Genomic DNA, 18,791 nt, shown 5'->3' on the forward strand with positions numbered 1-18,791 from the left:
TCTACGAAGTAAAATCGTTAACTTCTGCATGAAACTCCATCCAGTTCTGCTACAAGTGTACATAGTAATACTCGTATAAAAACAATATATTTATTGATTTGGCGTTTAATTTGTAGAACTCCATTTTAATTTATGTATTAAATTTAAATCAAACACACATTTTTTGAGTCTACTAAGTTGTATTTTATTAACAAAAACACATAAAAAATTATATTGTGACAGTTGTTTCGCCTTGTTAGGGCATTATCAAACGAATGTTTCATTCGTTTGATAATGTTTATAATTTTTAAAGTGTTTTTGTTCATAAAATACAACTTAGTAGACTCAAAAAATCTGTGTTTGATTTAAAATTAATACATAAAAAAAACAATATAAAAGTTAGTTTATTTATGGTTTCGGCATTTACTTTGTGGTAAAACATGTTTAAGTTATTAAAGAAAGACTTGTTTTTGTACCACTGACGACTAGATCCGGAAGCCAAGCTTCCATCTTCATGTTTACATTTAGATATGAAAATGGGAGATTAGCTTCCGAAACTAGTCGTCACAAAATAAACTCAAGTGGTAAAAAACGAGTGTTTTCTTTAATAACTTCAATATAAAAGTTACCCCCTGGAATCGATCCAGAGCCTGCAGCACAATATTAAAATGCGCTAACCATACCATCGAATTGGATAACTATCATGAAGAACATCTGATAACTAGAATTGTTAAGTAAAGACTTATATTCTATATAACGCCTATTTACCATATGAATCATTTTGCCGAATTGATATAAATGAAGATACGCCATTTACGCTTAGCACAGCAGACTGGAAGTCTATAGAACATGACTGACACGAAGCTAACCTATCATTACAAAGCCGCCATTTTGATCAGTCAAACGATAAAACATTTATGTTATACAGACGCTACAAAAAATGGTGAATCCTGTTTTTTGTAGGTTATAGTTTAAACGTGAATTTGAATTTTAGCCTCAGGGTGGGAGGGTTTAATGGCTATAATCGTTTGAACAGTGCTGAAAATTCATCTTTCTTTTCTCGGACTCTAATAAAGTATGTATCTCCTTTATTTTATTTTTTAAAACCCATTTTGCATATTTATTAATTTCTTCTCCCAAAGCATATACTCATAATAATTGAATAAGTTTATTTCAATTATAATTTCAAATGTATCACTTTTTTTTTATTTTTTAAAGTGAAATATTTTTGTTTTTATTATTTACACAAATGATTTCATTTCATACTATTTCTGTGACACTAAGCGGCTTAGAAATATGTATCGAATTGTGGTAGAGTGGGTTCGAACCGAGAAACTCTGACTTAAGAGTCCGCGACACTAACCACGGGACCACAACACGAGACTAATCTATTTTTTTTCTCGCATAAAATCTTACAATGAGCCGTTTAGAATAAAAAAAGTAAAAACGGAGCAAAACTGTTAATATGGTGAAGTATAAAAAATAAGGTGAAACTAGTTTTCAAGGGAAAATGAGTGATTTAAATGCCAAATACTTTGAAAAAATGTACTTGATTTTTAGGTAAGAGAAAACTGTGTGCTTTACATATTTTTTTCTTTTTCATTTAACCATACTGACCTACAGATAGCGGGACCGGGTACAGATAGTATTTTATTTATAAAAAAAAACATTAGGCATAAGAAAATTATTTTGCAAAAGGAGTATTTAACGGACTCTAAGAAGCATATCTGGCAGGAGTCCAAAAGATAAGAATAAGGAACACCAGAATAAGAGAAATACGCTAGATGTCGTTAGATTGGGAAGGCAACGAAGAAGACAATGGTATCCGCATATGAGGAGAATGAAACCATCCAGACTACCTGAGATTGCACTGTACGATCAACCCCAAGGTAGACGTTTCTCGGGCAGACCTCCAAAGAGATAGATTGACTTTATTGATTGATTCGGCAGTCACTTTGTCGTCAAATCTATTATTTTTTTATAAAAAGTCTTACTTAGAAAATATTTCTTAAAATCCATTGTGAAACCTGTTACGATGCATTTCGCATCATGTTACGGTGTTTAAAAATGATGGGAAATTCATCAATACACATGTCATAATATGTTTTAAGAAATAGTGGGATATTAGAAAAAAAGATGGATTGTGTAAGTTGGGAATCGACCTCGCAGGAGGCTAACCTAACCCCTGTCATGATGATGATCTAAGAAGAAGAAGGAGAAGAAGAGAAAAAGAAGAAGACGAGGAAAAAGAAGAAGAAGAAGAAAAAGAAGGAGAAGAAGACAAGAAGAAGAAAAGGAAGAAGAAGAGCGTTGTATGGAGTGTAGAGATGCCGTCGTCCTAGTATCTGTATATGTATATACATGCTTGCATGTATGTCTAATGAGGCGCATAAAATACCGAGGGCGGTCAGGAATTCTCGTCAGCAACGTACAATACATCAAATTTATCTTTGAAATTTTATCTCGATTGCACCCTAGAAATGGAGGAAATTACGAGATAAGTATTTAGGGCCCGAAGGTACAAGAGGCAGTTAGAAGTGAATCATTGATGAGCAGAATGCGGCCGAGTGAAATATTATTGAGTCCGACGAATTCCCATACGGCCACGGAGGTTGGTGAGGCGTGCCCACACGCTAACACAATAAAATGGAAATGTCCGCTCCAGAAATTATCAACATTATGTGCTTTAGAAATATACATATTCAAAAATTATTCGCCTCCAGGTTTATCGATCGAGCAGGGGAGACAAACATTTCCAAGCATAAAATTATTATTAATTGAATAGTCATTTCCTTTATATACATAGAATTATAACCTATTCGTGATATTATTATTATGAATTATATTGTCTTAAATATCACATCCTTTTACTCTTTGTATATTGTTATATCTTTAAATAATTTATATTTTGTTTTGTTATCTCTATTCAAAAAAAGTGTGTATCCCATATGAATCTTAGAGACTTGTTTTCTTCATTTTTTTTCATAAATCAATCACGATTCATGAATCTACTAATTGTTATTGTCATAGATGAAGAATAATATAGAAGTCTGGGTATTTACAGGACTCTGGACATGTCATAGGCTGATTTAAGTTGTCACTTTATTCACGTTAAGTTTATTAATCAAAATTCACCATTCTAACCATGATTATACAACATTTTTTTTGGAGTTATATTTTATTTTATTTTGCACTTTACGAAATGATATCTTGAACCAGTCTATTAGGGGCCGTCTTAGTCTTAGAGAAGTCTTATTAATACCCAGACCTCCATATTCCTCTGCATCTACAATGAGATGATAATACAATATTAAATCCTACGTGGAGAAACCCACTTTGCGAACAAGCAGTTGGACACAATCAAAATGTTGTCTTTAAGTAACATAGCGTAAGTATGGAGAGATGATGTGAGAAGATCAGATCCCTGATAATCTCTTTACTGCGCTCTAGTGCTGTCACATCAGTTTCGTCATGAAGTTGGAACTCTTCATCAGCCTCTCTCAAAATTGTTTTTGAATTAAAATTTTTGTGAGATTGATCAGATCGTCTTCCGTTGGTTCTGCTCCCCTGTATGGTCGTGAGACAAACAGCTTAATGGGTCCTCCTTTGAGTCGCCCTGGGCCCGACTAGTTCAAAGAGAGATAATTCATAAATCGCTCTCAAATTCCACAACCACCAGAAAAAAATAATAAATTGCTATATTCAATAGCATTCCTCCTCGTTTACCGGTTTCAGATTATTCCGATAAGATTATACTTATTTACGAGAATAAATATTTATTGCTTTTAAGTATTGAATTATATTTAATTTAAGCCTTTTATAGAATGATGGTTGCTAATCTATAACTCTGGTTGAGATTTTAAAGGGGTGCTACGTATAGTTCAACTGCCGGAGGGTAATTCTGTATCCTAGATCTGCAGTTTAAATACCATATCTCAGATAAGTGTATATATACATAATATAATACTTTTTTTGATATCTCGACACAGATGAATAAGGGTATGGATGTCGGGGTATTTACAGGCCATTTGGCCTGTCATAGGCTGGTTAATTGACCACCACTTTACACACGTGCCACATTCAATATTCTACCCATGATTGACAACCTTCTCCTTCTGCTTGGTGTAGGGTTTGTGGCATGTTTTTAAGATGGATAAGCCTCCTGCGATGTTGATTCCAACCACACTACTCAAATTTTGGAAACTCCTAGTTATATGATCAATCTCATGACACAGTACGCGCACATATGAGTTCATAACAGACGTATATGTTGAATTGAGAAAGATTTAATTTAGCAGAGACACTTTTGATTGTATTCAAACTATAAATACCCAGATTTTTACTTTCTTCTTTATCTATGTTCAAATATCATAAAATGTACGAATTACTCTTGTGAAGTGGAGAAAACCCAGATTTGTTAACAAAAATTTGGACATTTAGTGTATATATAACACCTACATATATTTAAATCTGTATGTTAGATTGAAAACTAAGATTTTTCTCGTCATAGCGCACCATTTTCAGTAATTCATTTTCTAATTAAAATGTAACTTTGTTTTAAAATCACTTTAATTTTTTTGTTTTAACTTAATTATAATGTCTATCGGATTCGAAACTATTAGCTTCGAAACCGGTAGACATTATAATTAAGTTATAATAAAATATTTATAGTGATTTTAAAACAAAGTTACATTTTGATTATAAAATCACAAAGTTAGTACTTCAAATATAAATTAAATTCCTTTTCTGTCTTAGAATCGAGACTATGGAATGAATTACCATTTCGTTAAAAAATGTACCATCTCTGATGACTTTCAAGAAACGCCTGAAAAATTACTATCTTTCCTTGCAACCCTAACTGTACCTCTACCTCTACATTATTTCCTGATCCTACTTCCTTTGCCATCCTTGTTTTCATCGATTATGTATATTGTGGTAATTGTTCGATCATTTGTACTGCGATTAACAGTGTTTCCTTTATACTCATAGAAAGTTCAAATAAAATTACGGAGTTTACGTACCTGTTGACGCATTACACATTGTCAGCAGGTAAGTGAAGGCATTGGGAGCTTTTACACACTGGTTTTTAGCTACATTGTTACCAGCTTTCCAAAAATACAACCAACATACTAAAATGCTGAATTTTGATAAGCGAATTCTGGAAATGAAAATGATAAATCATTTTATTAATATTTCGTATCTGAATCTGATATTTCTTCCGAGTGCAAATAGTACGTTGTTCAGAGTACTTCAAACAATCCTAGTCCATAAAAAGATTAGTAGAAATACCCTAATTTAGATATAAATTTTTATAATAAGGCGCATGAATGAAAAAAATATCGAAATTATTCATAAATGAGTGTTGCAATATTATAATTTTATGCGTACTTTCGCTTCCTATCAGCGGAAGCTAAACTGGCAGTGCACAACGGAGTCCTGGTTCCAACTCTAATGTATGGAAGTGAAACATGGAGTTGGCAAAAGAAGGATGAAAGTAGACTGAATGCAGTCGAAATGTGATCTCTCAGAAGAATGTGTAACAAAACGATGTATGATAGATGTGCGAATAGTGAAATAAGGAAGGAATGCAAAGCTGAGATAAGCATTATCGATAAAATTAAGAAAGGTGTGTTGAGATGGTTTGGACATGTAGAACGAATGAGTGAGGAAAGAACGGTAAAACAAATTTATGAGGCGAATGTTAGCGGGAAAAGAAGCAGAGGAAGACCGAGAAAAACATGGCACGATCAGGTATGCCAAATACTTGAAAGTGGTCAGGTTAGGAGTCGTAACAATCGGCGGGTATGTATGAGGAGATGCATGAACGTGGAAGAGGCGAAGAATGTTTGCAAGGACAGAGTGGTGTGGCGCTCTATTCTCTCTGCCTACCCCTGCGGGGAAGCGGCGTGATGGTTAGTTAGTTAGTTAGTTACTTTCGCTTATTACAAATATATTTTCGTACATATTTGCATATTTCCCGTTTAATTACAGTAAGTGGATATTTCTTCAAAGGAGTGTTCAGCCTTTATTTAGCATAATACAATGTCAACAGATGTAAGCGGTTTCGGAGATGTTTAAAAAAAAGAGTTTTAATGGTAATTTAATGGCATATTTGAACATAACTTTCCACAGTGGACATGTCACCACTGACAATGTAATGTGTACTTACTCACGATAAATACGTACAGAGAAATAATTATGAAAATGCTGGACTAGTGTTTCGATGAAATCAATATCTTGGGAGTTTGTTTGATAATGATGTTGAATGCTTCGAAATTTATGTGACAATAGATTTCAACCCCTACAAACCTAGTTGATAAAATATATACGAACTTTTAACCCAAATCCTGATGGTCATAGTCATATTCAGAGAAACATTTGTTGCGTGATTAAGTTAAACATAAATGTTTTCCTATCTCGGTATACTTTTTGCCATTTATAATAGGAAATATATTGTAAAATAATATTTTATTAAAACAACACTTAATTTATAACACCATATATTATAAACAAAATTTTCCAATTGAATATAATTTTTTTTAATTCCTTAATTTTTTCAATTTTTATAAACTGTCTCATATAATTTAAAATTGACATTTGACAGTATGATTGTGTCTGCATATATTATAACTTCTTTAAAATTAACCAAAGATAATTAATGGGTTAAGAAATAGTGGTATTCACCAAGGAAATTTTTATAATCATTTCAGTCCTTTTTTGTCCGCCTTCGTAGTGTAATGGTCAGCACGCTAGGCTACCGTTCTGGAGGTCCTGGGCTCGATTCCCAGGGGGGGGGGGTAAAATAAATATAAGGGATTTTTTCGCTGTCATATTTATTTAATATTACCCTGGACTGGTACCTGAAGCGGAGGGCTGATCACCTTTCCTTCATGTGTAAACGATCAAGATAACACTGCGTTTATATGAAGCAGTGCCCTATGCACCATTTTGGTGCGGATAAGGGTTTTTATTATTATTATTTATTTCAGTCCTTGGCTTGAAAAAGTAGAGGTAGATTAGGCAACGTTAGGGTAAATAATTTTAACCCCAAAGTTCAAAATAAACATAATTCAAGATATCAGTTAAAGAAGCAGGGTTGGATTCCCGATCTGGATCTATACCACAAATAATGCATATTGTGATACAAAACACTCTCCTTATCATTCACCGTTCACTTAACATTACACAAAGTAAACGGTGAATGATATGGAGAGTGTTATATTACTATACTACAAAGTTAACAATGCTTTTAATATACAAAATGTATAACTGCAATCCCAGTGATTTTTCTTGTTTCTAGTGACCGAGGCACGAACCTAAATATGTATTATCACTGGCACATGATAGCCGTTCTGCCTAAGGAAACGGCGATTTAAACCTGTTTATTTAATAGGAAGGCTGTACTCGGCAGATTTGATTAAACCTACCTTATTAAACTTGTCAACGATGTTCTTACATGTGTACTTAATTATAAATGGCAATCAACTTTCTACAAATAAACCAACTTATCAATTACTCATTTATTCGTTACTCTCTTGGACTTCCGTCCAAACGGAAACACGAATTGAATTAATCAATTTGTCGGACAAACAAAGATACTTAAAAATAGTTTTAATTAAAATGAATTTAAAGTAGAGTAATCGGTTAAATCTTTCATCTAATGTGTATCATTTGATTTTAGAAACTATTAATTGAAAAAAATATAATTAAAATTAAGCACAAATTTAGAGGTTGTCATGTTCTTATCTCATAATTATTACTATCGTTTTATTAATTGATTTAGCAATCACTTGCGGTAATGACTTATCATTTTTATAATTTTAATTTTACTTAGTAAATACCACTTTTTATTAGCTAAAATTTAATTAAAAATTAATAATTATATTTTTTATCATTAAATTTGTGAAATAAAACACTTTGCCTTTAATAATTAAAGTAACAAAAAACTCTTTTCATAACTTATATGTTATTATTATTAAAATATGCTAGTTCAATTTATTCAACTTCTACTCGGTTTGTTAGAAAAATTATATAAAATCATGGTTTTTAACCCCTGCCTTGTTGTGTAAATAACAAATAATTTTACCAGGAATATGATATCAGTAACGACAAAACTCGGTCACTGGTCAAATAAAATAAAAGTGAAAATGTGTTTTGCAATAGTTTTATTATAACACGACTTTTTTTGAGAACTACAAATGTTCTCGGCAAAAAATCAATTTGTATTTCTACAGCGTATTTGAGAGGGTAAAAACGAGACCGGCAGCTAGAACATCTTAGTAATTTATTAAAATTAGCTATTACACAAAGTAATTTTTTTTACTGTTATGTTACCTTTGATTCATTCCTATTTTCAATGAATTCGACTAAGCTAATCCCATTACTTTATTATAAATGCGTTAATTAATTAATAAAAAAAAAATAACACCATAAATTTTTATGCAAGAAACACGTATATTAATTCCATTGTCGAGTGTGGCTTGACATTATATTTATTGCGCCGACTATGATGTCGACTTTGGCTCGACTTTATAGGGCTTGATTTCTAAAAAAAAATAACCCCACTGTACGAATTTCCAATAAAAGATGAAATTTGACCCTTATTTAAATCTATCAACTATTGATTTATTAACAAAATATTTAATTAAGGGTTAATACCGAGACTAGTCAACTTAATATTTTTAGGGAAATTTTTCGCAAAAATCACACATTTCGTGAGTATGTGATGTTCTATGTTTTGATAAACCGCCAATAATTAAATATTATTAGTACATGTTTATTTTATTGAATCATTTAATGACCTTTTAAATGTTTTAAAATACTAAAATATATACTCTGTCCGCCTCCGTAGTGTAATGGTCAGCACACTCGGCTACCATTCTGGAGGCCCCGGGTTCGATTCCCAGGGGGGGTCAAATAAATTGAAGTGATTTTTTTCACTCTAATATTTATTCAGTATTACCCTGGACTGGTACTTGAAGCGGAGGGCTGATCACCTTTCCTTTGTGTGTTAACGATCAAGATAACACTGTGTTTATATAATGCAGTGCCCTATGCACCATTGGGGTGCGGATAAGGGTTTGAATTGAATTGAAAATATATACTTATGTACGTTAATTTTCTGTGTTTTTTTTGTAAAGTTCGCAACGTGTTAATGAAGATAAGTTGGTCATCAACCATCAACGACAAGATGATGATGATGATGATGATTTCATACGTCATTTCAAACTTGCAAGTCGAATTATTTTTTATAGTTTTTATCAAACACGTCCTTACTCTGCCACTTAACACGCTAATAAACCGAAAAAATAGTCAAATTTTCATCGATAAATCAGTCCAAAGTTGGCATGTTTTATTACCATATTTCAAATTTGAGAGCGTTCACGGTTACGTGTGATTTGCATAACCTTCCGAGAGAAGGTTTTTCACACTTATCTTATAACTACTGTTTATACTTCGATGTTTATGGCACTTAGGCTGTAAATAACATGACGAAATTCACCAATATGTTAGATATGTCCACACTGTAATAATGGGGTCGAAATAAGGTAGGGTCCATGTAGCTGTACGTTGAATATTGGTGGTAGCAACTTTACATGCGCTCTGGCGTAGTTGGATAGACTCGACCGCGAAACTGGCATTGCGAGTTCGATTTCCGTCAATTGCAAAATGAATCCAACATTAAATCAACATTTTTTTACATTTACCATCCCTATCCCTACTATCTTACCTGCAGGCAAGTCTCTAAAATAGAGACTGCATGTTATTCATTTAAAAAAAAAAAACATGCATGATTATAATTTAGATAAAAATAAAACATGCCTAGTACATGTTAAACCTTTATTGCATGTTGGTCTTCGGGTCGACCAAAAATCGCATGTGTTAAACATTTTGTGCAGTTTTGAATGTGTAAACGGTACTATGGTGGTGAAGTGTGGTATTGTTTGCATGCTGTGGTAGTGATTGTCCTGACGAAGAGACAGGTATGTCTCGAAACCGGTAGACATAAAAATCTCGGAGAGTGGTTAAATACTAATATTATAAAAAATTTTGTAAAAAAATAAAAAAGTAAAAATTAAAACATTGGATTTTTTTGTTATCGATTTAGTCGAGTCAAATTTTAAAGAAGGTTTTTGCGTAGGATTATTACTTTTATTTTGTATTATTTTACATGAAACGAGGATAATTCCATATAAGGCACGTACTGCATATCGCACAAGTCGTGATCGGTGAGGGATAAAGGCAACAGGATTCGCCTCCTTTATCCTTGGCAAATTACTGCTCCGCACTTTCCCTCGGGCTCTTTCATCTGAATCTCCTCCCACTGCATCCTTCCTCGGATCCTGGCCTACGCATAAGGGCATCAAAGGACTATAGCCTCTCACACTTCCGTGTGGAGTCAAGATCGTCGTTGCTGTTGCTAGTACATCAACGTGCCAACAAAGACAGTCAATATTTTGTATTTAAAAAAAAAAAAAAATTATGTGTACTAAACACTACATTTTAACTCCTCAAGCGATAATTAATGGTTGATACTCTCTTAGTTATATTATATTATATATATATATATATATATATATATATATATATATATATATATATATATATATATATATATATATATATATATATATATATATATATATATATATATATATATATATATATATATATATATATATATATATATATATATAATATAAATAAAACCCATAATCGGTGCTGTCAAAAGTTTACTAAGTCGTAACGCATGTATGACTAGATGTATGAATGTGAAGGAATCTAGGAATGTATGTCAGGATGAAAAATTGAGGCGTTCCATCCTCTCTGCCCACCCCTCCAAGAAAACGACGTGATGGTAGTAGTAGTATAAGGGAATATGGAAGTCTGGATATTCCCAGGCCTTACAACCTGGCGCAGGCCATTCATTATAGAATGTCCACTTTGCATTATAAAAGTAAAAGACTTGTATTAGACCACTTTTTGAGTTTATTTATATTAACACGGCGTTTCGACAACTACGCATGTTCTCATCAACAGGTGAAAATAAAAATTAATATATATATACCAAATATGTAAATTTCGTATTTTCTCCTGTCGATGGGAACATCTGTAGGTCTCGAAACTTGTCGTATTTACATTCATAAACTCGAAAAGTACGAAAAAAATACGAGTATTTTTTTTTGTATTTTATGTTTAAACTATTTATATATTATATTTGTAAAGTGTTAATATTACGCGGTGGTTAACAGGTTAGTCTCTGTCAATACTAAAGACATTCATGTTCCCATCACAATAAACTTCTTCGTCTATGCTGAAATATCAATAAATATATATTTTATTCAAAGGAATTTTCATTTTGCATGTGATTTACGATACGTTGTATAAATATAATGCCGCGAGTAGATATTAAAAAGTATGTTCAAAACATTGAATATTTTATATTCAAACAAGATAATAATTTATGTAATGAATTGTATTATAACATACTAAGTAAGAAGTTTAAAATAAAAATAAAACATTTTATTACCTATGTTTTCGATTTATTTCTATATTTGAGAAATTTGATACTAGGATCAAATTTTTTAGTTGTAAAATATTCTGTTTTGCTGTCGTATTTAACGACTGAGGATATGTTTCCCATATTGTAAAACTTGACCATATGTTTGTTATTTAATTATTCACCATGAACGCGTGTCTCGTCAATCTAGGCAGCCGAGATAGGAAGATGCTCGCATGTGGGAGTTGCGAGGCGTAGAAAGTCCCCGGTTCGAGATCTAACTTGACCCGAGGGTATCAAATCCATTGCGTACTTACCATGAGCAAACATGCCTAGAAAAAGCTGTTTACCATTCAGGTCTGCAATGTAAATAATGTGGATGAATAATCAAATGTATGAGTATTGGATGTTGTTACCACTACTGTGGCCATACTGTTACTCTTAAAGTGGCATTTTAGGGATAAATATATGTTTATTTTTAATTTAACTTTTACTCAGTGAATACCACTATTTCTTAAAATCTGTTGTGACACGTGTTTCGATGGATTCTACGGTATTTGAAAGTGATATTTTAATACAAGAATTCTAGATAGATTACCAAAAATATGAAAATGCTATCACTATGCTATCACGAATGTGTGACGAAATGATGTATTATTGATGTTCGAATGGTGAAATAAGGAAAGAATGCAAAGCTGAGATAAGCACTATTAATACAATTAAGAAATGTGTGTTTGGACATGTGGAACGAATGTGTGAGGAAATAACGGTAAAACAAATTTACGAGGCGAATGTAGTTGGTAAATGGAGCAGAGGAAGGCTGAGAAAAACTCGGCATGATCAGGTATGTCAAATACTGGAAAGCGATCGGGTGAGGAGTCGAAATAATCGGCTGGTATGTATAAGGAGGTACATGAATATGGAAGAGGCGAAGAATGTTTGCAAAGACAGAGTACTGTGGCATTCTGTTCTCTCTTTCTACCTCTGCTAAGTTTTAATATAAAGCAAATAAATAGGATAACAGTAGATACTCATTATCTAAAATAAACCAAAATACAGTTTCAGTGCGTTTCAGGTACTTTTTTAGTAGGTACGCAAATATTTTTTGTGTATTTGCGAGTACATGTGTATTAACGTTAAACTCTCTTTTATATGTAAAGTCACGGAATAAAGAAGCTTTTTATAAGTCGTTTATGTGAAAATCGAGGAATTACGTAATATATTCATACATCAAATAAATTTCAAGGAGCTCTCGAGACTTGAACATGTCAATCGTCACGAAATTAGTAGTATTTTTTATGTTGTTTACCAAATGCTTCGAGATACCTACTTCAGCTACTACACGAGGTAATGAGCATTTCATTATAAATACATGTTTGTGTTCGGAATTATCATCAAGTATTATGCTTGTTTGATTTTCGTATAGAATATGTATTGTTAATTAGTTTTAATATAAACGGCGCCATTTATTATTAAAAATCATGTGATTCCATCAAGATTTGTATTGATGTCTCAAAATCTATAAAACAGTCTTTTGATATGGAAATATGGACATTTACAAGGCTTACGACATAGGCATAGCGACAATGTCGTCAGATCATCTCTTTTAGGGTCTTTCGACACCTCTTTTGTTCTCCCAAGGTCTCCATCGTAGAATTCTTGGGGTTCCACATTGATAACTACATTACTTAATTTTCGGAAAATGTATGGTACCCATGATTGATGACCATATCACTCAATTTTCGGAAACATGCACACAAAAATGCTTCAAATTGGAAGCATTTACTGAATTATTGCAGTAAAACTGTGTTAACTACATATACGAAAGTATTAAATTGCAACAAAAAAAAAAACAAAATGTATGTAAGATTACAACATTTTGAGTGTGTCCAAATACTTGTTCACAAAATCTGGATTATCTCCAATTACAGGAGTTATTTTCATATTATTTTTTGACATCTCATCAAAGATGAAGAAGAATATGGAAGTCTGGGCATTTACGGGGCTGACGACCGTCATAGGCTGGTTTAAGTGATCACTTTACACACGTGTAACATTCACCAATTCTACCCATTATTGACAACCACACTACTCAAATTATTGGAAGTTCTGTATATATGAACCAATTTAGAAACCTTGTTCTTGAATCACTAGAACTTCACTAGAGACATCTATTGGTGAGATGTAAAGAAGCTTTTTATTAAGCAGATAAAAAAATTCTGTGCAATGGAGTATTTTGTAATTATACTTGTTCTTTGAAGACATCGAATTGCCGTCCAGTTTGAAGTTTAAAAAAATGAAAAACCGCCTAAACCCTCTATTTGTCAGACTTATCCTCGTGTAGGATAGGGAAGGTAAATGTGAGAAATATATCACAAATACACAGAAGAATTAAAAATAAATATTTCTCGAATTCATTTTGCAATTATCGGGATCAATCCCGCGACGCCTGTTTATAAATTACAGTCGAGCGCCTACTCAATTACGCCACGGCGCCTTCAATGCCCTTATTGTAGGTACACGTGTAATTTCGGAGAATAAATTATATAAACAATGGAATATTTTACATGCATAAGAGATATCTGGAAAAAATGTGTGGAATCTTACATCACATGCAGTAATTTAAGGAATGCGACTGTTTAGATCAGTTTTAACCGCCAACATTACGTCTTTCATACGTTTCGCTACAGCGCCGAGTAGGTACGGAATGTGGGGGTGTGTGCATCCGAAAATTATAATGTACGGACAAAATGGCCGCCAATGTAGGCAATATGGTCGCCGATGGCTATTCGAGATTCCCGCATATCAAGTCCTCGGGTGTATCATTTTGATTTACATGGCGAACGCTCAAATTTACGTTATGTGCCCAGAGATTTGTATCCGGGCATTATGTGAATTGCCCGTTTATATAAAATACCGCTTGTGTGAAATGGATTTAGCGCGAGTACATACTTGCCTACTTGTGAAAATGTTTGCATCCTTGGTGCAGTGGTTAGCAACGTAACTCCAGAGTATTCAAAAGAGACGTGGATTCCAGATGAATTAGTCGATAGACGTCTCACGATCGGCTACAACAACTAACTAACTAACCATCACGCCGCTTCCTCGCAGGGGTAGGCAGAGAGAATAGAACGCCAAACCACTCTGTCTTTGCAAACGTTCCTCGCCTCTTCCACGTTCATGCATCTCCTCATACACACCCGCCGATGGCATGCAATGCTTCAACCAGTAGTTAGAAACAGAAAGAGAGACGATCGTCAGAAAAAAACGCATTTGATTGCTAATCATTACCACAATCTCCTTTTTCTCGATTAAACCTTTGGGGTTTGTAGTATTTTCCGGAAGTGGCGCTATATAAATTATCCAAAATTAGTATCATTATCACGTTCGGTTGTTATATTAGAAATCACGGGATCGATTTGATAATCTAAAGTGTGTTTGTAATATGAAGACCTGAAATCACCTGGAGTATATGTATTGTCAAACAGAGTTTTAACACTATTATTTCAAACGCTGAATTTAATATTTCACTAATTCATTCGGCATTTTTTGGTAATATGTACATCATTCGTATCTATGCATTTTTTAAATTCACTTATACTTGTTTAATTAATTTTGAAACGAGTTTTGATGCATCCATAATCATTATCAAACACCGTATGCGAAGCTTATTCTAAATTTTAGAGTTGTGCCCTCGGGACGTTGAAAGAAGAGGAGGGGGTAGGAGCTGTCTATTTTAAATCTAAATTTTACTTGGTAAATACCTCACTCCGATGTTTGCGGTGTTTGATACTAAGCGGAATGTATCAAAATGCATATCACAATACCTTGTATGAAATAGTGCTTTTTGAAAAACACATAACATGAAATGAAATACAGTGCAATATAATACGTTTAAACGTTTTAAATACATGAATAAAATATATGAGAAAACACCAAACTCACAGAAACAAATAAAAGCACAGTTTAAAGAATAGAGCTTTGGCTGTATAAAAAGAGTAATCAAAATAAAAAGTAAAAAAAAAAGAAGTAAAATATAAGCAAAAAATGAAAGAAAAATTCAATATTATCCATACGTATACTGTTATATTATAGTGTAAATAAGGATATTTTAAAAGTATTCTCAATATTATTCATATTTAAAGCATTTACATTGTGGTTAGTCATTTTTACCCGAAGACCTTTAGTGCATGTTGGTCCTCGGGTAGACCAAAATCTCGGTGAGTGGTTATATACTGATATCATTAACATTTTTGTAAAAAAAATAAATAAATAATTTAAAAGTGTTGTTCTTCATACATTTCTTTGTGTATAAACAAACGCCTTTCTTTCGATAAAGGATGAAGTTTTTTCTTTTTCCTCTGTTTGATACTTTGCGTATCCGTTTACACGAGTGTTCCGACAATGGTGCACATGCACAATGCGCATATTTCGGCGTAGAGAGTTGCACACCCGAAGGTCAGGATTAGCCACGGTCCACGGCGATATTGGAATACAGGACCGAAATAATGTCTCGAGACCGCCTAGGGTCATCTGTTACCTTTGTGCGGTGTTACCTTACCGGATTATGGGCATATTAAGTGAGCGCGTGACGGCTTTCGGTACGAAAAGGAAATAATATAATAAAAGTCACGTCAAAGGAAAATCGCTTTGGCGTTTCGAACGGAGATGTAAATCAAAAAATAAAATCACGAGTAATAAAGTTCTCGGCGGATTACTATAGGCTGGAAACGGTGTTCTTTGTTACCGAGTGCTATCTGTGAACTGACACATTCCAGAGGGACTTGTGAGGCGAAACAGATGTCTCGACATATAATGTTTTTATGACTACTAAAAAAATATTTCTTCGAAGTATAATAGTTAAGTTTAGTATTTGTATTTAATGGTGATTTGTTTGTGTTGCAGGAGGCGCTCCCGATGTCCCACGTCCCGGTGGGGCGGCGGTCTCCCCCCGCCTGCCCCCTCGCCACCCTGGGACGGGCATCCCCACCGCCCCAAGCTGCCTACCACCACCCGCTCAGCTCTTCTCCCCTGGATCCGCAAGCCTACCATCTCTCCAGAAACTCCCAGAACAGGGACAGAGACTCTCCAACCCCGGAGAAGCCTTATCAACATTTCAACAGGAGCAGAAATACTCCATCCATAGAATACCAGACCAGAGAACATCAATACCAAAGACACGTGTACGAACAGAATTTTCAGAGGCACTCGCCAGCTTTAGACAGATGTTACCCGCTGAGCAAAAAATCTACATCGTCCGTGGACTCGCATATGACGTACCATTTATCGAGGAGCTCGTCGAGTTCGCTAGATCAACCGTATATTCATCCGAGCGTCAATCCGTTAGAGCCGCAAGTGTATCACCTACCGAGAAACCCGGCTAAAGCATTAGAAGAATCGTACCTGAGGCAGTCACCGGCTACTTTCGACGCGAGTTATCAAAGAAGTACGCCGTCAATAGAAAACAGTCACCACATGAACGGAGATGGAATGCGACTGCAGAAAGATATTTCCCACTTGGCACCCAGTGTTTTCAAGCATCAGGCTCAAGTTTATCAGAATAAGGAGAGCGAGAACTCTTACCCTTTGGATATAAGATCGCCGTCGCTAGATTCCGTTTACCAAGAACGATATCAACATAAAAATGATAGTACTAATATCGAGCACTATAATTTAAGAAACGAACATATGTATAATGCGAATCAAAGCTATTTACAAAACCATCTAAGGAGTTCTCCGGCGTTGAGACGAGCTTCTTCACCTAGCACCGATACCTGTAATTATTTAGTAGAGAATTTTAGCAAACTAGGAAGAACGTCTCCGAGTTTAGACCAAGGATATCACACGTTAGTTTCTCCTAGCCCGGGTCCTTCGACTCCTGGTCCCTGGACGGATCTAAGTCCCGGTATAAACGCCTTCAAAGGGAAACGATTGATTTCGAAGAATAATGCATTCGACAGGCTACCCGACGAAGCGGTTATTAAAGTGTTCATGTGGTTGGACAGCAGTGATTTGTGTTCTTTAGCGAGAGTGTGTAGAAGGTTCGAGTCTCTGGCGTGGCATCCTTGCCTATGGAGAACAATAACTTTAAAAGGTGAACATATAAGTGGGGATAAAGCTATGCGCTGTGTGTTTCGAAGACTCTGCGGTTTGGGAAGGACAGGGGCTTGCCCCGGTGTAGAAAGAGTGTTTATAGCTGAGGGTTGTAAAGTGACGGACAGGGGTTTGGCATTGTTAGCAAGAAGGTGTCCGGAACTGACGCATCTTCAGTTGCACGGAAGTACAGCTGTGTCGTCAATAGCGTTGAGAGAACTAACGGCGAGATGTTCAAATCTTCAACACTTGGACATAACTGGTAAGCCAACTTATTAATTTCATACATTTAATATATCGTAAAATTTTATTCTAAAGCAGCTCCACCTAGCCACGTAATGCTGTGACTCAGTCTGGTTAAAAGCAAAAGAAAAATATGAGAGCAAACATTTTTAATGTGTTTAATTGCACAATGCTTGTGAGAACACAGTAATTTAACAGCTGTCAAGAAACACCATGTCTGCTATAAGCAATGTTTAGTATTGCGCGTGTTTCTATTACGTTCATCAGATGGAGCTGCCATTTCTGTCAACAAAGCTGTTTTTCAATAATCCTGTTCCTACCTATCACAGGTATATGAAACGCGCGCCTTTTCGAATATAACGTTGTGACGAAATTTCAAAGCAATCGACAATTAATTTTAGAAGTTATTAAAAACAAATTAAACACTTGAATATACCAATTCAAGTGTTTAATTTTTTTTAAATAATCAACATGTCATTCCACAAACTTAATGCCGAATCAATAAATAACATAATTTTAGAAGATTTAAGATTTTGAACACACTAAGATTGACATTTCTATTTATGGTACATACGAGTATATATATAGAGTTTGGTTTGATTTGATCTAAGTATCTGACAATCATAAAAACAGGAAAAAAATATAATTTCACATGAAATTTCCCACGACTAGACTAATAAGATCTAGCTACCATTTATATTTCTCTTCGTGGTTTAATTTTGATTGATTTCAATTCTCTTTTTACACACGCGTTCCTTGACAGAAGTTGCGCTAGTTTTCATTAATGTGAGTTTGATACTCGCGTTTTTGTACCATTCGTTTTGGCGTCTCGAACTGATATACTGTCGCGTCATTAGTACACCAATCCGCGGCTCCTAGATTAGTGCCTGACAAATTATCTAGATTGTGGATATTTTCCGTCCAACGGTCCGATTTTGATTACACAATATATTTGATTGGTCCACGGGGCAGCCTC

At 34.3% G+C, this 18,791-nt stretch overlaps 1 protein-coding gene across 1 annotated transcript in view; it reads left to right on the top strand.

Moving 5' to 3' along the window:
• Positions 1–18,791, top strand: part of Fbxl7 (F-box and leucine-rich repeat protein 7) — a 103,324-nt gene that overhangs the window by 66,743 nt on the left and 17,790 nt on the right. Inside the window, exon 2 of the mRNA XM_088263546.1 lies at positions 16,385–17,834. Within this exon, the coding sequence (XP_088119672.1) occupies positions 16,397–17,834 (1,438 nt within the window). The 5' untranslated portion in view covers positions 16,385–16,396. The remainder of the gene's footprint in view (positions 1–16,384; positions 17,835–18,791) is intronic.

The sequence above is a fragment of the Brachycentrus maculatus genome, unplaced genomic scaffold, assembly GCF_059751285.1.
Source record: "Brachycentrus maculatus isolate JH-2025_06_01 unplaced genomic scaffold, ASM5975128v1 h1tg000201l, whole genome shotgun sequence".
In the NCBI taxonomy this organism is placed as follows: Eukaryota; Metazoa; Arthropoda; class Insecta; order Trichoptera; family Brachycentridae; genus Brachycentrus; species Brachycentrus maculatus.